At 37.0% G+C, this 26,028-nt stretch overlaps 1 protein-coding gene across 1 annotated transcript in view; it reads left to right on the plus strand.

Moving 5' to 3' along the window:
- Positions 1-26,028, plus strand: part of NUBPL (NUBP iron-sulfur cluster assembly factor, mitochondrial) — a 235,261-nt gene that overhangs the window by 200,101 nt on the left and 9,132 nt on the right. Inside the window, exons 8-10 of the mRNA XM_040476886.1 lie at positions 785-870; positions 16,507-16,627; positions 19,851-19,933. Coding sequence (XP_040332820.1) covers positions 785-870; positions 16,507-16,627; positions 19,851-19,933 — 290 coding nt within the window. The remainder of the gene's footprint in view (positions 1-784; positions 871-16,506; positions 16,628-19,850; positions 19,934-26,028) is intronic.

The following is a 26,028-nucleotide window of genomic DNA, read 5'->3' on the forward strand; positions in this document are numbered from 1 at the left end:
GGAGGTTTGGCTCCGCAGAAGCGCAGAGTTGGGTGTTTGCGCGGAGCGAGCAAGTTCCCTGGCAGGAACTGGTTCTCTTTGGGATTTTGGCTGGGGGATGGGCGGGGGAGATGGCGCTGGCGAGCGCCTTTGTTCCCCACCAAACTGAGCTCTGTCGTCAGGGGGCTCAGCAGCTCTCCTTCCCTTTGTCCTCCAGCCTTCCCGCTTTCTGAGCAGAGCTGTTAACTTATGACCTCCCAGACGCTAAGTCGCGCTTGCTGTAGGAACACAGTCCGTCAGGCCCCTCCGCTTTTGCCAGCCAGACTCGGGGGCTCTGCTTGGCCGGTAAGCCTCCCCTCCGCCCCGGCTCCCTCCCGCCAGTCCGTGGAGCGCGCACCGCCTCGCCTCCCTTCCTACCCTCTTCCGTGGGCCTCTCGTCTGCACTTGGCTCCGGCGACTCCATTCTGCTAATCCTCTGGTGGTTTTCTGGGTTATTTAGGCAGGTGTAGGTGGAATCTAAATGATCAGCAGGACGCACGGTGAGCCCAGCGTCCTCCTACGCCGCCATCTTCCCTCTCCATAATCCAGTTGTTATTTTAAAAGTGAGTAGTCAAAAATAGGCAAGAGCGAAGAAGATATTTCTTCATCTTTCCTGTGCAAGTATGTAAAATTTATACAGGTTACCTATTTAATGTAGTAGACTCCGTTAGCCTGTAAGCAGCGTAATTTTAGAAGCATTCTTTTCATAAAGCATTAAATGATGGCATCATCTTGCTTTCTCTTTGCTTTGTTTTTCAATGGTTAGGTGCTGTGATTGTCTCCACGCCCCAGGACATTGCACTGATGGACGCACACAAGGGTGCTGAGATGTTTCGAAAAGTCCATGTGCCTGTAAGCATGTATAGCTTCACTGTTACGAGACACTCTTAATTGAAGAAGCAAGTCATTGAGAAATACAGCCCAAATTTTAATTTAGTTCTTTACAGAAATCTATATGAAAACCCTACTTTATCTTTATGGTTACTTTAACAACACACATATAGGTGCAAATGTGTATGCATGTTATATTAGTCAAGAAAGATTCTAATTGCACTAAAATATTTTTAAGAAGTCTAAAACATCCTTCATGTATGAGTTTTTTGAATAAATACTACCTTTCCAAATACTGAAAGCTATTATTGACAAAAAAAACCAAAAAACAACAAAAAAACCCCACCTGAGTGTTTAGGTAGATACACTTGAATAGAGCTCTGGTGGGAAGACAGTTGAAAAAAGTGACTTTTTTTCCTTGTTTCCAGGTTAACTCATATATAGCTCACTGTCTTCCAAAATGTATCTGAAGATTTTCTATATAATATGACAAAACAAATTAATACAATATTAAGCCAAAGAACTATTGAAATCAGGGTTAGAAGTGAATTTGTAAACAAACTGCATGCCATCAAGGGACTTAAATTCATATGAGAAGTATGCGGTGAATTTTCTAGCAGCCACATAGAGTTTTTATAAAACTGTCCATTTCCATGAGGTTAGAAAGAGCTTGATGTTCAAGGGAAAGAGAGCTGAGACCAGAGAGGCATAAGTCTCTCCTAGGTTCTCAGAAAAAAGAAATCCTTTATATAATGAACACACTCTCATTACCTTTTCTTAAAAACCATAAATAGGGGCATCTGGGAGGCTCACTCTGTTAAGCATCCAGCTCTTGATGTCGGTTCAGGTCATGATCTCACAGTTCGTGAATTCGAGACCCGAACTGGGCTCTGCGCTGACACCTTGAAGCCTGCTTGGGATTCTCTCTCTACTCCTCCGTTGCTTGTGCTCTCTTTCTCTCAAAATAAATAAATTTAACCAAACAAAAAACATAAATAGGTTTTTTCTCCAAGTGTGCATCGGTGTAAGCAAGTAGACTTGTGCCAGAATACAGTTTAGAGCAAGCATTTGTGTACAAAGCCAACATGATGCCTCCATCTTGGCTATCAGATGGCCTTGATTAATTCAGGAGTAGATTTTAAATTTTACAGGACAGAGTTTTTTAGTATAAGTATATAAGTATAAGTATAAGTAACACCCACCCAAATAACTAAATATGAATACTTTAAAAAATATGTTTATTATTTATTTTTGAGAGAGAGAGAGAGAGAGAGAGAGCAAGAGCGGGGGTGGGGGGCGCAGAGAGAGAAAGAGAGAGAGGGAGAAAGAGAGAGAGAGAGAGAGAGAGAGAGAGAGAGAGAGAGAGAATCCCAAGCAGCTTCCACACTGCCAGAACAGAGCCCGATGCTGGGCTGGAACCCACGAAACTGAGAGATCATGACCTGAGCCGAAATCAGATGCTTATCTGACTGAGCCACCCAGGCTCCCCACTAAATAAGAATACTTATATGGGATTTTAAAAATATAAATCAGCAAAAAGTTAGAGGGCTATCTACTGAAAACTGAAAACGAATTCTCCGTAATCTTTCTAGCAGAAATTAGGTAACAGGGCCAGTGGTCTGTTACTGCCACTTCAACTAGGATAATAGTCATCCTATCAGCATGTAAGGGAATGCTTAACTTCTCATACTGTAAGATAAGGGTAGAGACCTATGTACAGTCTACTCAAAAGCATCATGCAGTTCTTGAGGGAAAAGTCTTTTAAAAAGCTGAAACCAGCACTTTTTATTTCCCACCCTGTAAATTATCACTGCATACACCTATTTCAACTGATGCTGTTACTTGATGGGACTTCGGCTATGGGTCAGGTTTTACATACACTTTGCTAGTTGGACGTCTAATGACCATGTCTAATGTCTAATGACCAAATTGATGGGATCTAATGACAGATTCAGTGTATGTATCTTTTAGTCTTTTATGTTATTTTCATTTACCTCCAGCACTTGATATATATTGCCCTATAAGTAAAGAGGCAAACAATCTCAATTGTTCCAACAGATTTTTCTCTAGACTCTGGAAGAAAGGGTGAGGCAGAGTCCTATGGAACATAACAGCGGGAAAGAGGGATGGTCACTAAGTCCAGGTTAGGCTATTGCTAGGTGGGTGCCACTGAAGAATAGAAGCAAGGAAATACAGTGAGGAAATATTTCACATGCAGGATCTTGGGCTGCAAAAAGCTCATAGGACTAGTGCAGGATTAGGTAGGGAGTGAAAGAGCTGTTTGTGATCAGAAAGTAAATGTTGCAGTTCATGTGTGCAGAGTTGGAACACTTCTGGGTAATGACAAGGTCCCAGATGTGGTTGGTCATGGGTATGTGGGGCTGAAGTGGAATAGATGTAAAGTCATCAGAACTGCATAATCCCAAGTTAGCTTTTTTGACATCATCCTGTATCTTTATAATAGCTCTCTTTTTTTCACCCCTATGTTTCAATTATTTGCCCTCTAAACAAGAGGGAAAAAATTTTAATGTTAATTTATTTATTTTTGGAGAGAGAGAGAGAGAGAGAGCAGGGTGGGGGCAGAGAGAGTGGGAGAGAGAGAATCCCAAGCAGGTTCTGCATTGGCGGTGTGGAGCCCAATGTGGGACTGAAACTCATGAACTGTGAGATAACGACCTGAGCCAAAATCAGGAGTCAGATGCTTAACTGATTGAGCCACCCAGGCACCCCTAAACAAGAAAAATTTTTAAAGGAGGTAAAATATGTTAATCATCTCAGAACAAGGTGCTCAGTAATCTTTGCAAGTGAATGAGTGAGAACTTTGCAGCAATGAGCTCTGTAAACACTAGGACAACCATGGTGCAGCTACATTGTAAAGGGGATCCTGGTTATGTGTGGGATGTAGATTTGATGACCTCTGAGATACTTTTGGCATTTAAGAGCCTTGGAGTCTAAGTAATCATAAAGCATCTGAAATTAGAACGTGTTCCATAAATGCAAAGAAGAAATGTTATGCTTTGTTTATACCACTTTATTTCATTGTTGCCTGGTCTTTAGTCTTGCTTTCTGTTTTTTTCCCTTTTTGAAGTGCATTAGTTACCATGGAAACAATGATGTCATTGGAATTCATTGGTATGGACAGAGTTTAGTAATGTCTACAAGAACATTTTGAAGTTAATTTAAATGCTTTCTTAAAACTCAAGGCTTGGATAAGGGAAGGAGAAGAAGAAATGAACTATTAAATTCTCCGTTCTCTGCCTGAAATCATATCAACTCTGCCAAATCCTTGATTATTTCAGTGTTTGTAGGTAGACTGTTTTTTTTTAAACAATAAATTTTTTTCAGGGGTATCTCTGTGGCTCAGTTGGTTAAGCATCTGTCTGACTCTTAATTTCAACTCAGGTCATGATCTCATGGGTTCAGCTCTGCACTAACAGCGTGGAGCCTGCTTGGGATTCTCTCTCTCCCTTTCTCCCTCTCTCTCTGCCTTTCCCCTGAGCATGAGCACTCCCCACCCCTCCCTCTCCCTCTCTCACAACACACATGCATATACAAAACAATAAGTTAAAAACAAATAAATAAAACAAATAAATTAAAAAAAATTTTTAACTTTACACATTTTTAACAGTGAGTACTTTCTGCCTTGTGACATTCTAACACATTTTTGTTGCTTCTTGTACAAGGGAGGTCCAGGCACCTCAGTTTAGAGTCCTTCCCTTACCATTTGAACTTTTAGAGTTACAGGGATTTCACTCTCCAGCCCTTCCTTCTTGGGCAGTCTCTTTACCAGCTCCTGAAAATTATATTAAAGTATGTTTCTTCTCTTACTCTTTCTATAGGTAATGAACCCTTAATTTTAATTCAGTAGATAGCTTATTCTACAAATATGTATTTACTCATATTGAATGCCTTCCATAAGCAAAGTACTGTGATAAGTTCCCTTGGTGATTAAAAAAAAAAAAAAAAAAAAAAAAAAAGGGATGAAGCCTTTTCTGTTAAGTTCCTTATGGTCCTGTGGACTAGCTCCATTATGGTGAAGGTGCCCTGAATTCTGAGGAGCATGAGAACACTTTCTTCTCTGGGCTATTAAGTAGGGCTTTCATGGAAAAGTCATGATTTTTTCTATGCCCCTGTTATTTTGCATATCCTAGTCCCTTGCCTGATAAGCCATTGTTAGCTTGGGAACTCATATGCATGTTTCAAATTCTTGCTCAGGAAATTTACTTTCTCTGGAAAGCTTTTCCCAAATTCCCAGAAAAGGTTAATCTTTCTCTGAACTACTGTATCATATACCTAGTTTGACTCTTATCCCACTGCAGTTTACCTGTCAGTCTCCACAGAAGAATGGGAGTTCCTGGAGGGCAAGAAAACATGCCTTAAATATTCTTAAATACTCAATTACCAAGTGTATGATAGGCCTAAGGTAAATACTTATATGATAGGACATTTGACCTTGGATATAACGCCAGCCACAATCTGCTGTTGTCTTTATTCCCCAGCTCACAGGTCACTCTGCCTTGCATTCTCTCTGCTACAGTGAAACTGGTCATCTTCCATGTATTTTATTTAGATTGCCACAAAGTTTCTTTCTTCATGGCCTTGAGCATGCTGTTTCTCCACATGAGAACCATTTTTTTTTAAACTTAACCTCATTTTTTTTTTAACTTAGTAGCTCCTTTTTATCCTTTGGTACTTAGATTAAATGGTTCTTTTTCTGGGAGACTGCCCTGTCCCTGTTAACTAGGTGAATTCTTTCTAGTGCATGATCTAGTAACACTCTATTTCTCCTTTTTAACTGTTTTCATAGTTGTCAGTACTTTCACATTTGTAGTGCCAGACTATAAGCTCTGAGTGAAGGGACTCCTTACCTCCCTCTGTGCCAAGAACATATTGTTGCTTACTAAATATATACAGAGTAAATGAATGGAATAGGATTTTCATAGCTATCGCAGGGGACTGGAGGGACAGAAGTGAGTCTGAAAAGAATCAGGAAATCACAAGTTGTGTTCAGGGTTGTTCAGTTTCTCTATAGTTGAGGTAATGTTTGGCAGTGATTACACTAGGCCCAGGTTTGGTAGAGCTTTAACAGCTGGGCTAAGGATTTAGACTTTGTTCTTGAGATTTTTAGAGGAGTCCATAAAGAATGCGGGAAAGGAAATAGTTAATTGATTTGAATGGAACTTTAAAAATACTTAATTTGGTGGAAGTGAATAGAAAGGACAGGAGCCAGGAGAGTGTGGAGGCATGAAGGAAGCATTTGCAATGGTCAGAGTTACTCAAACTGCAGGTTGTAACCCACCAATGAGTCATGAAACCAATACTGTGAGGGATGAAACCAAAGGTTTCAATATCCGGGTTAATTGCTCTTAAAAAGAGAAAGTATTATTTCATAAAGATTTGGTCTCAGTTGTCAATACATAGAAGTGTACATTTGTATTGATTAACACTTAAAATATTTCTCTTATGGTAAAATAGTTTTAATAATTTGGAAAAACACCACTGTAGGTGATAGGAAGTAAGGGTCTGATGTAGTATAACACCATTGAAAATGGAAAGGGGAATAAATGTGGCGGACGTTTTGAAGGAAGAATTGCCAGGCGTGGCAATTGATTACATGAGGTAGAGTGGTTAGAAAAAAAAATGGCAGAAGTCTAAGGGATTTTGAGAGTTAGGCTGCCATATTAATAAATCTACCAGGAGCTAGTTTTTTGCTCAAGATGACAGTGAGGTAGAAATAAGACATTAGATTCTCAGTCACAAATCCCTGCCCTTATTCTCTATGAGGGTTGTGATTTAAAACTGTTTGGCAAGGAAGAGACTGGTGGAGCAAATGATTTGGTGTTGGCCTTTTTAGTACTTTTCACATCACATGATGTATGTGACCATCCCTTCTCCTCACAGAAACAGATTTATTAATCTGTATATTTGTAGCCTCTTATACATAGATTGATATTTTTTAGCCCTGAGAGAGCTATATTCTTTAATAAGTATATGACTTCTTTTATGGTTACAAATTAAATTCCTTTAGAAATTTTATTATAATTTTTTTAGGCAATAGGGTGCTACTTACAGTGGCATTTTTGCATAGTGGTAAAGAGAGTAAACTCAGGAATCTGAATGCTAGAGTTCAAATCCTAGGTCTGTCACTTTGTTGCTGTATGACCTCCGCAAGTTACTTAATTCAGAATATGAGAATTATAGTACCATTTCCCTCAGAGGATTGAGAAGAGAAATAAATGAGATAATGCGTGCAAAAAGCTTAGTACAGTGTTCGGCACAAGCTGAAACAACCAATAATGTAAATATAAAATGTCGATTAATGTTGCTTATTATAATTACTTTCAGAATGTTATCATGAAACAGATACATTTCATAGATATTTATGTATTTGGCCTATGTGTTTTGACTAGTCCTTTATTTTCTAATAAGAATGTTAACAAGAAATTTTTTACACCTTAGATGCATAGTGTCTTTGAGATTTCCTTATTCCTTGAGTACTTTAGTTGAGCCTAAACCATTCTTTTCATATAGATTAGTTGCTAAAGTTATATAGAGTCTAAAATTCTGTGTAATTTAAATTTGCATTATTTAATACATGTTAATTGCTGTCACAGATAAACCTCAAAATATATAATGATGCAAATACATAGAAGTTTATTTCTTGCTCATGTAACAGTACTCATAGATGAACAGGTGAGCAGGGTGGTCTTCTTCCAGGAAGTCATTTAAGCTGCTGTAGCCTCTGCCATTTTCACATGTGAGTTCTAAACCCACCTTTGGGGCCATCCTCTTTTGAGCCAGCCAGGGGGGGAAATGGAACAGAGGTGTGTACATGGCGATTTTTATGGACCAGACATACATACATTTCTACTCATACTTCACTAAAAGTCATGTGATCATATGTCACATTTCTCAAGGAGCCCAAGAAAATTAGATTAGTTATGTGCCAATGAAGATGAGGCCATGGACTTTGTTCAAAGCTACCTGTCTCTGCTACAGATGACCTGGAAATAAAATACAGATTATAGCCTAATGCTGGTCACTGAACTTACCTTTTTTTCCCTTGTAAGTAGTCCTGAAAATTCTATAACTATTTCAGCCTTGAGAATATTTATTTATTTTAAAAAAGGGAGGTAGGAATTTTGCTTTTCCTGTGGTTTACTTTTCTTGCTGATTAAAAACAAGAAATTCAAAGAAACTAAAAATACTAGTGTGGTGTGGAACTTTTAAATATTTATTTGAAAGGGTTAATGATTATATTTTCTTCTAAGAAAAATGAGGTGATCTTAGAACCTCAATTAGGTGATTCCCATCAATGTTTTCTTTCCATTTTCCACTGTTTTCCATTTTCATTACCACAGACCCTACACAATGTTCTCAACAATGAGGATCAAAGTTGTGGTTTATTATTTTTCTGGCAGAGTGGCCGGTTATGGTAGTAGGTTAATTGTTTGGACCTGGGGTTCCACACCTTCACCTGTGAATGTCTTCAAAACTCATGTATTCATGAAACACATCTTGGAGCTTTTTTTAGCATCTATCTTGTTTGTCTGTTAGACCCCAAAAGTCCGATTATATTTAATACCTCGAGCTGACCTGCCATAAAAAAACAATTTAGAAATAGGCAGTCTTATGTGAAAATAGAGGCAAGTGACACATTTATTCTCTCCTTTCTTCCTTGAATATGTTTTCCTCTGTGATTATCAAATAGTCTCATTTGGTTCTCTGGGAAGTTTCATACCTTTGATGTATTTGAAGAATCTTTCATTATTGGCTGTAGAGGCTTTACAAAGTGCTGTTTGAATTCTTTCTAGGAACACACTAACCAGTTTGCACATGATGTATCACATGTGGCTTCCTTCTTCACAATTGGTTAATTTTTCCACTTTTAGAAGAGTGACTTTTCTTTTTTGGTAACCTTTATACAACTGGGTAGCAGTCTGCATCTTGACCATTATTACATCTCAGAGACCAAAGTTGTATGCTCATTTGTGTCTTCCCTTGGGATCTCTCACAAGTCCATGAATGTTTTTATTGAGAATGCTGTTCTATGTGATTTACATGAATTAAAGTAATAATAACTCTCACAACCCTGTGATACAGATAACATTTTTTTCTCTCATTTTGCAGATGTGGAAACTGTGGTAAGAAGATTAAATAACTCACATAAGGTTACCTGTCAGTTTAGTGGGCATCTGGGCTCCTATCCCAAACAGTATGCTTTCCAGAGCCCACATTTTTAATTGCTTTTTCTGTGGATTATCCAAAATTGAGTAATCCAAACTGTAGTAATATGGACATGGGAGAATACCACAAGCTTAGAAATTTCAGGGAGCAAGAGAGGTCTCCATTAAATTTGCTTACCATTGGGTTTCTGACTGTCTAGGTGGGCAAGTAAGGGCAGGAAATGGGTGGATTGAATAATGGGGAGGAGTCAAGAGAGGTATAATGAGGGTGTTTTTTGGGAAAGAGAATTCCATGACCAGGAGAAGAAAATGAAATCTAAGGTTGGATTGCAGCAGTGATTGTGAAAATGGTTCAAATTAGGCCTTCCATTGTAACTGTGCTCTTCATTACTATCCCAGACTATATTGGCTCAGTATTGTTTCAGACCGCCTAGTTCCATGAACAAAATCCTCGAGTCCATTTACTTGTCATCTTGTTTATTGACTTCCATATACAAAGCAGTGACCCAGCTGGTTTGAATTTTGGCTGTGTTATTTACTGTTTGACCTTGAGCAAGTAATTTAGCTTCAATGTTTTGTGACCCATCTCCTAGGTTATAATGGCAGTTAAATGAGATTATATATGTAGTACTTAGCATAGACCTTAGTACATGGTACTATAAAGGGAGGCTCTGAATGTTATTGTTTTAGTAGTAGATTTTAGGGATCATTATTATAGAGATCATCATTTAATATAAACCCTCATTTTGGAATTCAAGATGTAGAGAAGTTGAGTTTGCACCTCATGGGCACACAGCTATTTAGTTGGTCCTGAGAAGAACATGAATTTCCCCATTCATTGTTCTTTCCATGCCAGACTACTTCTGAAAAAGAAAACAAAAACATCCATGTCATTTTTAAAAATTATAATATTTGTACACTTGTTTCAAGGAATATACTAAAACCTGGCTCAAGGCTAATGGAGAACTGAATCTAATCTATTTCAGTTATTTTTATTTATTTTCTATTTAACAGTTTCTCTTCCTCATTTTTTTCTTAAATCATATTTTGTAATCCTTGTGACAAATTCCAACCAGCAGGAATTTAACCTGATTGTAACCTTGAGAAATTGGATTACATAGTAGCCTGAAAATCTTGCTTGTTACTTACCTGAATCTGAATTTAAAATGCCAAGAAGAAATTAAAATTGAGGCCTTTTGAGCTTGCTTAATTCAATTCAGTTGGACACAAAAATCCAATATTTCAAAGCAATGTTGATATTTCAAGAGAGTCAATTTTTTTTTAAGTTTATAAAAGAAGTACCCTTCTGAGTCAATGATGGATTGGAATAACGTAAAAATAACATGTAAAGGTTTGTGGTGGCTGATGTTAAGCAGACATGTGGCATTTACTTTCTTTCAGTAAAACTAGCTGAGGTAAAAAGAGATCAGGATCTTATACATTTTTTCTCTTTAAAATTTTTTTATTTGAGTATAGTTGACACAAAAAGTCATGTTATATTTTGATGAGACATTAAAAAATGATTGAGCATGCTTGCAGCTGCATTTTAATGGTATTATGTAAATTAAGCTATGGCAAAGCATCTGTTTTCTAATGTTTCTGCTATACAAAATAGCTCTATAATAAACAAACAGCCTAACAATACATGAAATATTCACACAATATAAGGCACTTTTTGGGGGGAGCAGGCAGTACAGAGTTGCCACATGGACATGAAATCTTTCCTTTTTTAGAAAAATTTTTATGAACAAAATTGTAATTTGGATGTTCTAATGTCCTTTCTTATTATATTAGCTGCCCCTGTTCAAAACTCTTTGATTATAGAGGACTGCTTTTTTAAAACCTATCATAGTGTTTTCTAATCTTTTTAACACTCCAGGCTTTCTTTTAAGTTTTCTTCCAACTAACCCCATGGTTTGAAAAAGTTGTCTGTCACATGCTTTGCATATCTTAATATGTTTTCTTTCTAATTAATCAAATAAATGTGTGTGTTATCACAATCAGTTGATATAATTTCAACTAAAAGCAAAGAAACTTGACAGTTTATCTTTCTTATATAGTCTTGGAGGCAACTGTTTCATGTTTCTCCAATTTTTAAAAATATTCATAAATCACTGGCTCTCATAAATGTTTTTGGGCATCTTTGGACCTTAAAGCAACATTAAATAGGAGAACTACCAAAATAAATTCTGTAGTCATGCTTCAATTGTCTACAACAGTACTTTCCAGCAGAAATGTAATGCAAGCCACAAATGTGATTTAAAAATGGTTAGTTGCCGTATATATATTTTTAATGTTTATTTATTTTTGAGAGTGAGAGAAAGCAGGAGCAGAGGAGGGGCAGAAAGAGAAAGGGAGACAGAGAATCTGAAGCAGGCTCCAAGCTGCCAGCATAGATCCCAACACAGGGCTCAAACCCACGAACCATGAGATTTTTGACCTGAGCCAAAGTTGGATGCTTTACCGCCTAAGCCACCCAGATGCCCCTTTAGTAGCCATATTTTAAAATGTAGGAAAACAAAACAAAACAAAACAGGTGACCTTAATTTTAATAACATACTTAACTCAGTATATTAAAAATATTATCATTTCAGCATGAAATCAGTATCAAAGTTGAGAATCAATCAACAAAGGAATTATATTTTCGGGGCACCTGGGTGGCTCAGTCGGTTGAGCGTCTGACTTTGGTTCCGGTCATGATCTCTCGGTTTGTGAGTTCAAGCCCCACGACAGGCTCCGTGCTGACAGCTCAGAGCCTGGAGCCTGCTTCAGATTCTGTATCTCCCTGTCTCTCGGCCCCTCCCACGCTCACACTCTGTCTCTCTCTGTCTCTCAATAATAAATGTTTAAAAAAAATAAAAAAAAAAATACAAAGGAAATATACTTTAAAATACTAGGAATACTTACAATTCAATGAAAAACAACAACAACACATGATCAATAGAAAAAAAAAAAGACAAGAATCCTGAACAGACATTTCACAGAGGAGAATATACAATGACCAATAAACATGTAAAAATGTGCTCGGGGCGCCTAGATGGCTCAGTCGGTTAAGCGTTCGACTTTGGCTTGGTTCATGATCTCGCAGTTAGTGCCCTGTGTCAGGCTCTGTGCTGACAGCTCAGAGCCTGGAGCCTGCTTTGGATTCTGTGTCTCCCTCTTTCTCTGCCTTCCCCTGTTCACGCTCTGTCTCTCTCTCTCTCTCTCTCTCTCTCAAAAATAAATAAACATTAGAAAATTCTTAAAAAATATGCTCAACTTCATTAATAATTATGGCAACACAAATTAAAGCCACAGTGCAAAGGAGAGTTGGGCACAGCATCAGGAAGAAAGAGCAAACTGGAATACACGTAAACTCCTGCTGGTTCACCAGCTCTAACCAAAGGAAAATAGAGTGTGAAGCCTAAGGCTTCACTGCCACCTCGGGGTTTTCATTCCACTTTCAGGGAACTTTAACCAGGAGCCATATATATGAAGGAAGATTCTAGGAAATATAGTTCCTATTATAAACACATTGACAGTTTGAACAGTCCAGCACAATGGACTCACCATACTTGCTAAAATAAAGAAGGCTGATGATACCATATGTTGGTGAAGCTGTGTCACACCTGGAATTCTCATACATTACTGGGAGGAGTGTAAATTGGTAGAACTTTATTGGAAAACCTGGCATTTTTTGCTGAAGTTAAACATGCGTAACCTAAATACTTAGAAAAAAAAAAAGGGGGGAGACATGTATAAAAACATTCATGGAAGCATTATTTATAATAGTTTCCCCAAAGTGGAACCCAAATTATAACACCATAAATTATTTCTGCCTGTTTGCAAACTTTATGTAAATGGAATAATAAGTATATACTTTCATGCTGTTTATTTTGCTTAAACTTCATTACCATGTCGCATTCCATTGTGTGACTGTGCCACAATTTATTTGTCCATTTTACTGTTGATGGCCATTTGGTCATTTTCTATCTGGGAATAATTAGTGTTATTTGTGAATACTTTTGTACATGTGTTTTGTTGAATGTTAAGTTCACATTCCTGTTAATCTATAACTGAGAGCAGAATTACTATGCCATAGTGGAAACTAAACATATATCAATTATTTAGATTAACTGCCAGTTTTCCAAAATGGTTGTACCCATTTACACTCAGGTGAAACTATGAGTTTTACTTGCTCTCCGTCTTCATGGAGATTTAGTGTTGGTGGTTGTTACAGTCATATAGACATTCATCTATTCTAATCAGGTCTTAAAGCTTATATGCATGATATCTCATTGTGGTCCTAATTTGCATTTCTCTGATGATTAGTGAAGTTGAACCCTTTTTTCTCACATTTGTTGGTCTTTGCATATCCTCTTTTATGGAGTGCTGGTTAAGTCTTGCCCATTTTTTAATTTCTGACTTTTTCTTATTGATTTGTAGAGTTTTTTATATATTCCAGATAAAAGCCCTGTGTCATGGATGTATATTATAAATACCACCTCCTGCTTTATACTTTGCCTTTTCACTCTCTCTTGTGTCTTCCAATTTAGTTATTAATTTTAATGACCACTTTAACAAAATGACTTTTTATTTATGTTTAGTGCTTTGTGTTCTGCTAGAAAAATCTCACACTACTCACACCATTCGTCAACCATGCTGGCTTTTCAATTCCTTGAAGGAAACTTCTCCCTACTTGTATCTTGAGAGTTTTTCCTCCTTTTTATTCTTCAACTTCTGCGTCACGTATTTCCTCAAGAAACTCCTCTGTGACTCCCAGGGTATGTTGTCCTCTGTGTTCTACACTCTCATAATACACTGTACTTGCTTCCAGAGAAGCTCTTCCAGTTTTTAAGTGGATTTTTGCAATATTTGTTTAGTCTATTTCTCTATCCAGGGGTGTGAGGATCAAGTCTGTTTTGCTCACCACTGAATGCTACCCCTTTCGCTTAGCCCGGTAACTGGCATATAATAGGAGCCCATTAAATATTGAGTTTGCTTATAGTTTTATGTTTGTGACATTTTGTGGTCTTTATAGAGAACATGTCTGAGGCATAGAGAACAGTAACAAGATACTTATACGTTAATCATATGCATTGAAAATACTTGCTCCATCCCTTTCTGTTTTGGGGAGTCTAAGAGATTGTGGAGTAGGGATGCTTTTCCCATTCTCTCTGAATTAGAGTATACCCTCACCTAGGTGTTCACATTATTTGTTTTTCCTTTCCCATTTCTTTTCTTTTCTTTCTTTCTTTTTTTTTTTACATTTATGTATTTATTTTGAGAGAGAGAGATTGAGAGACAGCAGAGAAGGGGCATAGAGGGCGACAGAGAACCCTGACCCAGCTCTACAGTGTCAGCATGGAGCCCACTGTGGGACTCCAAGTCACAAACTCTGAGGTCATGACGTGAGCCGAAATCAAGAGTCAGATGCTTAACCAACTGAGCCACCCAGGCACCGCCCTCCCATTTCTTGAGCGATATGTTTATGTTCAAGTTGAAAGCTCTACAGTGAGGGGACTATATCACATTTAATATAAATGGCAGTAAAACTGCCCAAGCAATGGGTATATTATATAGACATAGTGAATAAAGAAATAAGGTGTGTGATATTAGCGGTGTTTTCTTCTGGCTTTTCGGAGATGGTATTGAATTACTGAAGTACAGTGTGATTTATTTTTTATAATACTTTGCATCAGCAAAATGGCATCTATTCGATGCTTAGAAAATGCTTAGCTACAAATGTATGTCCCTCACAATTTGTCTTCATTTGCATGTGTTCTGAAAAACTTTAGTCTTTTCTGTTTCTCTTTTCAGAGAGAAGAATAAATTTGATCACCTTATCTATATGTTTCATTGTAGACTATCACTGCTATCCTTCATTTAAAATGCACATGTTCTAATAGAGATACCTCCTGTAATGATGATCTTTTTGGTGGAATTGATAGGATGATATACACATGTTATCTCTAAGCCTCTGATAATTGTGTTTCCTTATTTTTATTTTAGAAGCAAAGCACTGCTTTAATTTCCATTAATGAGAAAATGGGATTGGGGCACCTGGGTGGCTCAGTCACTTAAGCATTCAACTCGATTTTGGCTCAGGTCATGATCTCGTGGTCATGGGATCAAGCCCTGCATCGGGCTCCATGCTAAGTGTGGAGCCTGCTTGGGATTTATCTCTTTCTCTCCCTCCTTCTCCCCCTTCCCTCTCTCCCCCTAAATAAATAAATAAATAAATAAATAAATAAATAAATAAATAAATACTAAGTGTGGAGCCTGCTTGGGATTTATCTCTTTCTCTCCCTCCCTCTCCCCCTTCCCTCTCTCCCCCTAAATAAATCAATCAATAAATAAGTACTAAATGTGGAGCCTGCTTGGGATTTCTCTGTCTCTCCCCATCTCTGTCTCTCTCTCAATAAATAAATAAACAAATATTTTTTAAAAAGAATGGGATTAAAAGAAATGTGAATAAGGATTATATTTGCATAACCTGTCTATTTAACAAATGTTTATAAAGTATCTCTTTTATGCCAGAAGTTAGGAAATTCAGAAAGAGATGGACACTTTCTGTAAGACTTTAAATTTTTATTTCAAATAATAACATTCTGATAAGAGCCAAGAGTTTTTTGCTAGAAGTGTCCTTTTTTTCAGTTATGGAATGAGGATGATAAAATACCCATCTCATAAAGTTTTGAGATGAGTAAATAAGATAGTTCATCTAAACCATTTACCCCCAGTGCCTGGTATATAATAAGCACTCAGTACTTGTTAGGTGTTATTCACTATGACACCTTGTTCACAATAACCTCTTAATTATTTATTTTCCTGTGTTTCTGCTTAGTTTTTCTGTATTGCTATCAGGGCTAAATTTCTAAAAAATGGGTCTGATTTTGTAACATTACCTCGATCATCTTTCAACTTGAAAAACCCTTTGTTGGGCCATCTTTCCAACTTGAAAAACCTTTTGTGGTTTTCTGTTGTCTCAGGAAGAAAGTCTGAAACACGTGAATGGCATCTAGCATGTTAACCATCTGACCTTCACCTCCCTTTACCAAGCCAGCCTCTGCCTTTGCCCCCCATTAGCTTGTAGCCCAAATAGGCCATGTGTGGCTACATTCCCCTGACTTGGCTTGTGTTCTTCTTTCCACCTAGAATTCCTGCTGTAGGCCTCAACCCTTATTCTCATCCTTAACCTGAAGAAACAATTCCGAGCAATGTGGGCAGCTCAGAGATACCTCTTATTCTTCCCAGACAGAATTTTTTGATCCCTGTTATTTTTATCTCTTTAACATTTATCACATTATTAAAGTTAATTACATGTGTCTTGCTCTCCCACCAGCGTGTGAGTTCCCTTTAGAGCAGAAACAATAACTTATTCATCATTGTATCACTAGAACCCAGTGGGCACTCAGTAAAAACTTGTTGAAATAATGGATTGAGATTTGGTTTAACTTTGTTTTGATTTCAGTGGTTTTTGTTATTCTAGGTTCTGGGCCTTGTCCAAAATATGAGTGTTTTCCAGTGTCCGAAGTGTAAACATAAAACTCATATTTTTGGTGCTGATGGTGCCAGAAGACTAGCACGGACCCTTGATCTTGATGTTCTAGGTAAGACCATAGGATATTCTTTTGCAGAGGAAATGGCGGAAGGGGAGGTGTGGATAAGATGATGATGAAGAGTGTCTCAGAAAATGATGAATTGTCTTCAGTTTTGTGTTTTAAATTAAGTATAAGGAGTTGTATGTGTTTGTTAACCTTTCTTTGGCTTTATATATTTCATTAGTGGGAGGCTTTTTGAAGAGGAGGTTTGTTCTGCCAATTATCACTTTTACCATAAGCAAGAACTGCCTATAATTGAGTTTGAGAAGAGTTTTGTGGTCTGAGTTTTGTAATTTGAAGTCCTTATTTTAAATAATGGTCATCACTTTGTTTGCTAAGCGGAGAACATATCTCTCAGTATAAACAGATAGGCATATGAAAATACCTGGGCAGTGTGTTGTAGCAACCTTTGAAAGTGTCAGTTCTTGGTGCATATGAAAAAATGCCTTTCTGATAAGTTCTGAATTTATCAGTCCTTTTGCTCTAGAAAGATAATATTTTCTGTTTTCTGTAATCTTTTTATAATGTGTTTGCCATGTCTGTGAAATATAGTACCTGAAATTTACATTGTACATACCATTCACGTTACTGAATTGAAGGATTAATTAGTGTTATGAGAAGTGAACTCATGTGTTAAGTGAGCAAAACACAGATTTTTAGATAAAACATGATTTTTGGAAGATCTACAAGCAACTTAATGGACATTTTATGAAACATGTGTTGATAATTTTTGTTATGAATGAGTTTCTGTTCTGGGCAAAGGCAGATGTTAGATGCTGAATAAGGGAGGAATAGAGTGAATTATTAGTTTTAGGAAGTTAACAATTAAGATCCCTTAGAGATCAAGGAATTTCACAACATTGTTTATTATAATTAAACTTCTAAAAGTTGACGTTAAATGTGTTATTGTTATTATGCATTTGTACTGTAGCAGCCACCACAGTACCAGGTGAATACTAATGTTATATTTTGATACGTTGCTTTAATTATAGCCACTAATTATACTCTGCAACTGTTTTTTATTTAACTAACCTAGAAAGTTCAATTTCCCAAATCTGCATAATAACAACAGATTGACATAAACTTATGTAATAAAGTAAATGTGTAATTATAATGGCGCTATTGAATTATGCTGACAACATTATAATTCCCTGATTTATAAATGGGTGGTATGATATACGATATTGTAAATCATTTATTTAGAATTTGAAATATATCTCTTAGAGAAGCAATCACACTAAGTTACATTTTAACCAAGAGCTCACAAATGTGTAGTTACCCTGAGAATGTGTCAGAAATACTGATTACTGATCACGAAAAATGGATAGTGTTTATAGATGGCTGTATCTAACAGTGTTATGGGAAAACTAATTTGGAATCCCAACTCAGGGCACATCTCTTCCTTTTAATGCAGTCATGGGGCCCAATGAGACTTCCATGATCTGGAGCAGGGGCTTCAATAACAAAGAGGTTGTAGTCAGGAAAAAGGAACTGAAGTCAGGGAAAGAGCTCTCCCAGCTATGGCCTCCTGGCTGGTTGAACTTCCCGGGGGCCCTAATATGTCCTTTACTGACTCCCGGGCTGCCTCTTAATTTATTTTCATCCATTGGGCTGCACTAAATAATTATTTGGGAAAATGGCTCTCAGAACTTTCTCTGTAACAGTTATGTCTCTGAAATATGCCCTTGCTTCTTTCAGACCTGGCCCCTTAAAGGTACGTTTCAAGGCCAGACTGCATTTTACCCACTCTCCATACCATTACTCCTTTTTCTCCTCCTCTGTTATGCAACTGTTAGCCCATTACCACTCTCACTATGGTGAGATATGGCAATATGATTGCCACCTGTTTTCTAAAAAGGTTTTCCTCTTTCTTGATCAACTCTTCTGTGCTTATAGATAGGATTATGAGTCCCTGAAAGTCAGAAACTATATTGATAGGTGCCTATATAAAGGAGAAGGTTGTGCCTTTTTTCTTCCATTATTGCAGTAGAAATGAAAACATTCAGGTTTCCTTACTATAATGTCATAAATCAAGAGAAAAAACTTTATGGGTTTCTAAGAATTTTATATAACGTATTTTCCCCTACCCCCTGTGACAGTTTCTTACAGGCTTAAGTTGATCTATAGAATAGACATCAAATTTAAATGACTACTGAAATATTCATGTATTTTATCATTTGGCTATTGAACATTTAAGAAAGATTTAAAGAGTTGATTAAAATCCCCAAATTTGCTGACAAGAGGAGCATGAATTACCCGTTCCTCTATGCACTTCATAATATAAATTATAATAGGTTTGTAATTTTGTAACATATACTTCTGCTTTATTTAAGTAGCCTGGCATGGTGCTGAATGCCTTATTTTGCATAAACATGCTCACATACACACAGGTTTCAGTAACCTTTGCATGGATTTGGAATTGTTCTAAGAATGCTCAGTACCATGATGAGTCAACTCTTCTACTGAAGACTCCATTTACAGCATTTTAAGTCTAAGCCTTTTGAAAGGCTTCATTTGTGAAGGTATGGTGGAGTCAACTGGACTATGGATCAGAGCATTTTCGCCCTAAATTCTACCACCTCATAGTAACATATCCTCAGGAGAGACACACAATCTTTCTGACAAGTCTGTAGTAGAGGTCTTATATACTTGCTGAGATCTCATCAAGCTCACAAGTTATATATAATGCTATATAGATTAATACATAAAGAAAAGTAGTTAGATATGATAAAGAGGCAGGTCGTGGAGATAACAGATCTGGCTTACTTTCAGGGATTTCTCTTAGCTCACTCATCTGCCAACCTCAGGAAGATAATTTATTCTTTTTTGGGGTTTTGTCTCCCCATCTTTCCCTCTTCATTTTCCTCTTGTTATTTAGTACGATGTGTCTATATCAGATATTACAGGGAGAAATAATTTTACAAATGTCTTCTAAGCCATTTCTTGCTGGAAGACCCACAGCAAAGAATAAATCAGAGTCCTTATCCCTTGATTGGCTACCATATAGCTTTCATATACACATATACAATGTCTGAACTACCCTTAAATGGAATATGTTGCCCCTAATTTTCATTTGAAATTCTTTTTTAGAGATTTAGCAATATGAGGATAGTCATAATTCAAGTTGACTTGAATGAAAATTTTGTTTTTTTTTCTGAAGTTCACATAGTGAAATTCCAAATGCCTGTATAAACTTTTATAGTGCTAATGGATGTCTGGTGGGCTCTTTTAGGGGACATTCCCTTACATCTCAATATAAGGGAAACTTCAGATACAGGCCAGCCGATTGTGTTTTCACAGCCTGAAAGTGATGAGGTAAGTGATGTTCTTAAATATGTATTTTAGTATCTTTTTACAGGATATATACTTTTTGATATTTAGGAAGAAAGTTGGGAAGATCAAGTTTATCTATTTGCAGTCCATATATTAAATATTAGTTAACTTATTCAAAGCATTTTTAAATAACCATATTATATGGTAAGCATACCATTGCTGGCTCTGAATTATTAGCTGAACAGGTTCACTTACAAAGCCATCACCTGGGGTGCCTGCATGGCTCAGTTGGTTAAGCATCTGACTGTGGCTCAGGTCATGATCTCATGGTTCCTGAGTTTGAGCCCTGCATCAGACTCTCTCCTGTCAGTACGGAGCCTGCTTGACATTCTCTGTTCTCTCTCTCTCTCTCTCTCTCTCTCTCTCTCTCTCTCTCTCTGAAAAATAAATAAAACATTAAAAAATGTTTTTTAATTAAATAAAAAAGAGCCATTACTCTACTAGTTTTCTTATGAAGAACACTAACAATGAGCATTTGTAAAGTTCTTATCCTGCTGCCTAGCAGTATCTAACTGCCCAAGATTATTGTATTTGTATTAAGTTGTATAAGTTCAGCTCATTGTTTTGAGAAGGGAACATAATGTAAGGAAATACTAAGTTGGACATAGGGAAATTGTTATACTGCATTAGAGATGGGATTTTCATTGCCTTTATTTTTAATAAATATGATTGGGGAGATGAGATGGAAAACTAATTGTGTTTCATTAGCCAGCATCATTGGAGATACAGTTGATAGGTTTTCAAGATTGCTGAAGCTTTATGACTTTAAGAATAAAATGTTTTATTTTATTCTCTTTGTTAGATGGAAATACAATCAATCATATGTATCTCTTCTGTCCTAAGTAGCACTTGTTGTGTAAGCTAGAAGCTGAGCTATCACCTGGTGCATCAGTTTTGATGTAGTTTTTGTATTCCTTTGCTGAAAAGCCCCAGTCAGTCTTCTAATAGCTATTCTTTTTTTGTTTTTCCCTTAGCTAATGGGTATAGCTTTATAGTACTGTTCTTTTGACTATCTATAACTACTACTCCTTTCATTCCTAGCTTTCTCCAGTCTTATGTGAACTAGAAAATAAAAGAGCTGAGCTTGGTTAGAACCGTGAATGAAGTAAGAACTGTAAATAATTCGACAGTCAGGAATGTTGGATATGTAAAGTACATTGATTTTGAGTTCTTTCTCTCAGCGGCCCAAGGTCCTTTCCATTTCTTAAGAGTCAGTATCTATGGTATAGGTGATTGAGTTGCTGGGGATAAGATCTCTGAGGAAATAGAGTGTAGTGTATTGCACTTATCATTGTTTTTCTCTTTTCCTGCCTTTTAGGTGGTAAATGTAAAATTTCTTTTTCAGTCTTTTCTTAGAAATCTTTCAGATAAGCAAAAACCATAACCTTTTATTACTCTCATAATTAAAGTCTGCCAACCCAACTATCATAGGTGTACTTTACGCAGAATGAAAGTTGTATGAAAATTGAGTTTAATTATACACTTTTAAATGCCTCCCAAGAACAGACTAAAGACATTCTAAGGTGATTTCTTATGACTAAGAATAATTACTTACTACATTATATCAATTACAAATTTAGATTTAAAAAAATTTTTCTTAATGTTTATTTTTGAGACAGAGAGACAGAGAGAGCGAGAGAGAGCACAAGCAGTGGGGGGTGTGGGGGTGGGAGCGGGAGCAGAGAGAGACAGAGACACAGAATCTGAAGCAGGCTACAGGCTCCAAGCTGTCAGCACAGAGCCCGACACGGGGCTCAAACTCATGAACTGCGAGATCATGGCCTGAGCCGAAGTCAGATCATGACTGACTGAGCCACCCAGGCACCCCACAAGTTTAAACTTTTTAATATTTTCTCCACCTATCCATTATTGCTGTTTTCTTTGAGATTTCTCAAAAGCGAGGAACCTTTCAAGCAAGTTAAAGGAATGTAATGCAAAAGAAAACATATAGCAGCCATCAAAAGATAATATGATTTAAAACTCTAAACAGCAGTGTTTATGTAGTTTTCTGGAGTTGTTTTTTTTTGAAATCTCATTTACATTGTCATAAACGTTAGACCTATTGTTTTACTGTTACTGCCTGACATTTATGAGAATGAGAACAGCCTAAGCCTTTGTGGTTTGTGCTAGATTTGATTTGGTGAGGTCTTGGCAAAAGCAGTGAGAATTTCACGTACCAGGTTGTCAACCTTAAATATTGAAGATTTCTGAGCAATTTTAGGATTTAGACATGGCCATGAAAAGGAAAAAAAGAAATTAGTGCCTTGTATTTATTCTGTTTCCATGGAAATTATTACATTCATTATTATGAATCATCCTCCTAATAGTAGCCTTACAGTGTACCAAACATTGTCAGACATTTTGGTTACATAATTTATATGCTTACAACTTAATACAGTATATAAATAGTCCCCACTTTGCAGATAAGGAAACTGAGATTTAAGGAATTTAAATAGTTTTCCCAAGGTTTCAGAACTAATAGGTGATAAAAACATGATTAACAAACAAGTCTTTTCCCTGCAACTCAATAGTTCCATTTTATCATATACCTTTCGGGTCCTATACTAATAGCTATGATTTCTTTAATTTGTTTTAAGAGAGTACAGTACTTATGTGCATTAAATACATTATCTTATTTGCTACTTCACTCTCCCAGTAACATCTAACTTTCACAGGAAGTGAATACCTAAGTGATACTGATCAACTTAAAATATGATTTGCACTGAATTTAAGGCACTATCAGACAGCTGGCAGGAGTTAGAGTACCAACTAAAAAGTACCAACAAGCTGCTACCTCCTCAGTCATTAGGCAAAACCTTCTGAAATGAGCACTACTGAGGAAAGGAGAATAGTTGACTCTCCAAATATAAGTAGCATGAAATAGCCAGAGAAAGCCATAGAGGATGGGAGAGGAAGTGGACACTTAGGATTCAGAACTCTTAAGTTCAATAACATTGCCTCTTGTTTGTGTGATTATAATGATTAATTCAACTCTGTCTACTTTTTGCCTTTCCTTGCGTCCAGGAAACAAGTAATGGACGCATAAAGGACTGATATTTTGTGCTTTCATCCTTTTTATCAAGTAAAAATCTTAATATTGACATACAGAAAGGTGTGCTGTAAGGTATTCCTGATAAAGACTTTCAAAGTGGAAACTATTATCTTATAATTTCTAATTTACTATAACCTTATAATTTTAATAGGATTATGTATGATGAATTAGGACTTCAAATCCTTAAAAACAAAAACAAAGGAAAAAAGTTCCCTGTAAAACTTCTTGCACTTTGTTTGCCATCCATTTCCTTTAACTTGTTAATGATAGAGCAGACAAACAGCATCCAGCTATATTATCTGTGTTTGTAGATGCCTCAATAAAAGATCTCGAATAGAGGTGGTATTTTATGTATAACTGAGGTGATAAAAAAAGAGAATATTAATAGTTTGAGAAATCAGAATCATATTTTTTAATATATGATATGTGTATATTGCATTTTTGCTAGTTATGGATTAAACAAAAGGCAGGGATTTAGTTTGCTTGTTCCTCAGTCAGGAAAAGTACCCACAAGTACATGTTCATATGAGCTCTTCAATGAGATTGTAAATTACTTGAGGACATAATAGTAATAATTGCAGCCACTAATATTTATTTCATTCTTTTGTGCCAGCACTTCACATACCTTATTCTTACTCAATATTCCCCAAACCCTTTGAGATAGCTGCTGTTGTTTTTTTTTTTTAATTTTTTTAAATGTTTATTTATTTTTGAGAGAGAGAGAAAGAGAGCTGAGTACAAGTGGGGGAGGGGCACAGAGAGAGGGGGACCGAGGATCCAAAGTGGGCTCTGAGCTGACAGTACAGAGCCCGATGCAGGGCTCAGACCCACAAACGGTGAGATCATGACCTGAGCCGAAATCGGATGCTTAACTCACTGAGCCACCCAGGCGCCCTAGTTGCTGTTGTTTTAGATATTTTGGAGATGTGGAAACTGAGCCTTAGAAGGGTTAAGTAACTTGCCCAAGGCCTCATAGCTAATAAGTGATGAAGCTAAGATTTTAACTCAGGCCTGTCTAACTGCAGAGGCTCCAGGTCTTCACAAGTGAGCTATTCTGCCTTCCTTTTGTATCATTACGTCCCACAGATTTCCCAAAACAGTGACTCGCACATGATAAGAACCAGAAATTATTTGTTGAAATGATACTGCACTGGCTGAAAAAATTCAAATTCAACAGTTTTGTAGAAATTGAAACTGTTAAACTAAGCACTTTTAGAGATTTCTCAGCAAATGACAACCTAACCATTACTTTGAGTGTGATATATTGAAAGTTTAAGCTTGGAGATAGTCCATTAAAAAGCAAAGGTTAAATGTGGCAAATTTGATTATTCTGGAATCGTTCAGTGTTTTGTGTAGTCTGATAGGTTTATGTCTCTAATTTAACATAAGTAAGAGTTTAAAGATGATAGAATGATGGCTTTCTCTCAGCTTGCCTTAGTGAACTCTAAATTGTCGTCACAGAAATATTAGTCCTAAATATTCGGAAAAGCTACTAGGAGATAAAAGGTATTTACAGAGATGCATGGGTGAAAATCAGCATACTAGATTTAAGAAAAATATTTCTTTACAAAGTACATGGCATTTCCATTTTTATTTTTTTAACTTTTTTTTTTTTAATGTTTATTAGTTTTGAGAGAGAGAGAGAGAGAGAGCAAGCAGGGGAGGGGCAGAGAGAGAGGGAGACACAGAATTGGAAGCAGCTCCAGGCTCTGAGCTGTCAGCACAGATCCCGATGTGGGGCTTAAACTCACAGACTGAGATCATGACCTGAGCTGAAGTCGGCTGCTTAACCAACTGAGCCACCAAGGAGCCCCCCTGGCATTTCCATTTTTAAACAAAACTTTTGTTTCTGTTAACTATAGCAGAGAGTGAAACCATTTTTAGATAAAGCATTATGACTAAAATTACTTGTACTTTGGATTTACTGTTTAATATGTAATGTAGTAGGGGAGCCTGGGTGGCTCAGTCAGTTGAGCATCCGACTTCAGCTCAGGTCATGATCTCACAGTTCTTGGGTTCGAGCCCCGCGTTGGGCTCTGTGCTGACAGCCTGCTTCTGATTCTGTGTCTCCTTCTCTCTCTGCCCCTGCCCTGTTCACACTCTGTCTCTGTCTCTCAAAAAGTGAATAAACATTAAAAAAAAGAAATATTTAATATGTAATGTAGTAGAAGGATCTAGGCTTTGGAGTTAGGTGGACCCAGGTTTGACACTTTCCAGCTTAGTGACTTTGTGACTGTTTCTTTACCAAGTTGAGTTGATGATGCTTATTTTACATAAGTGTGATTACTTATGCACAGTACTTGGTATAGTAGGTACTCGATAAAAAAATTTAAGGCTTTATTCATATTTTGAGAACTATTTTTTTTTTAACATTTATTTTTGATAGAGAGAGAGGTGGGGCTGAGAGAGAGGGGGACAGAGGATCCAAAACATGGTCCATGCTGATAGCAGAGAGCCTGACGCGGGGCTCAAACTCAGGAACTGTGAGATCATAACCTGAGCTGAAGTCAGACGCCTAAGTGACTGAGCCACCCAGGTGTCTCCCTTTTTTTTTTTTTAATTTAATGTATATTATTTTTGAGAGAGAGAGAAAGAGCGAGCAGGGAAGGGGCAGAGAGAGATGGAGACAAAGAATCCAAAGCAGGCCCTGGGCTGACAGCACAGCCCAATGCAAGTCTTGAACTCATGAACTATAAGACCATGACCTTATTTGAAGTTGCATGCTTAACTGACTCAGCCACTCAGGCGCCCCAAGAACTTTTCTTTTTATTTTTTTATTTTATTTTTTTTTTAAGGGTTTAAATGATTTTGTTTTTATTTTTTTATTTTTTTTTATTTATATACGAAATTTATTGCCAAATTAGTTTCCATACAACACCCAGTGCTCATCCCAAGGGTGCCCTCCTCAATACCCACCACCCACCCTCTCCTCCCTCCCACCCCCCATCAACCCTCAGTTTGCTCTCAGTTCTCAACAGTCTCTTATGCTTTGGCTCTCTCCCACTCTAACCTCTTTTTTTTTTTT

Source organism: Herpailurus yagouaroundi, unplaced genomic scaffold (assembly GCF_014898765.1).
Source record: "Herpailurus yagouaroundi ecotype Mexico unplaced genomic scaffold, PumYag 141, whole genome shotgun sequence".
Classification (NCBI taxonomy): domain Eukaryota; kingdom Metazoa; phylum Chordata; class Mammalia; order Carnivora; family Felidae; genus Herpailurus; species Herpailurus yagouaroundi.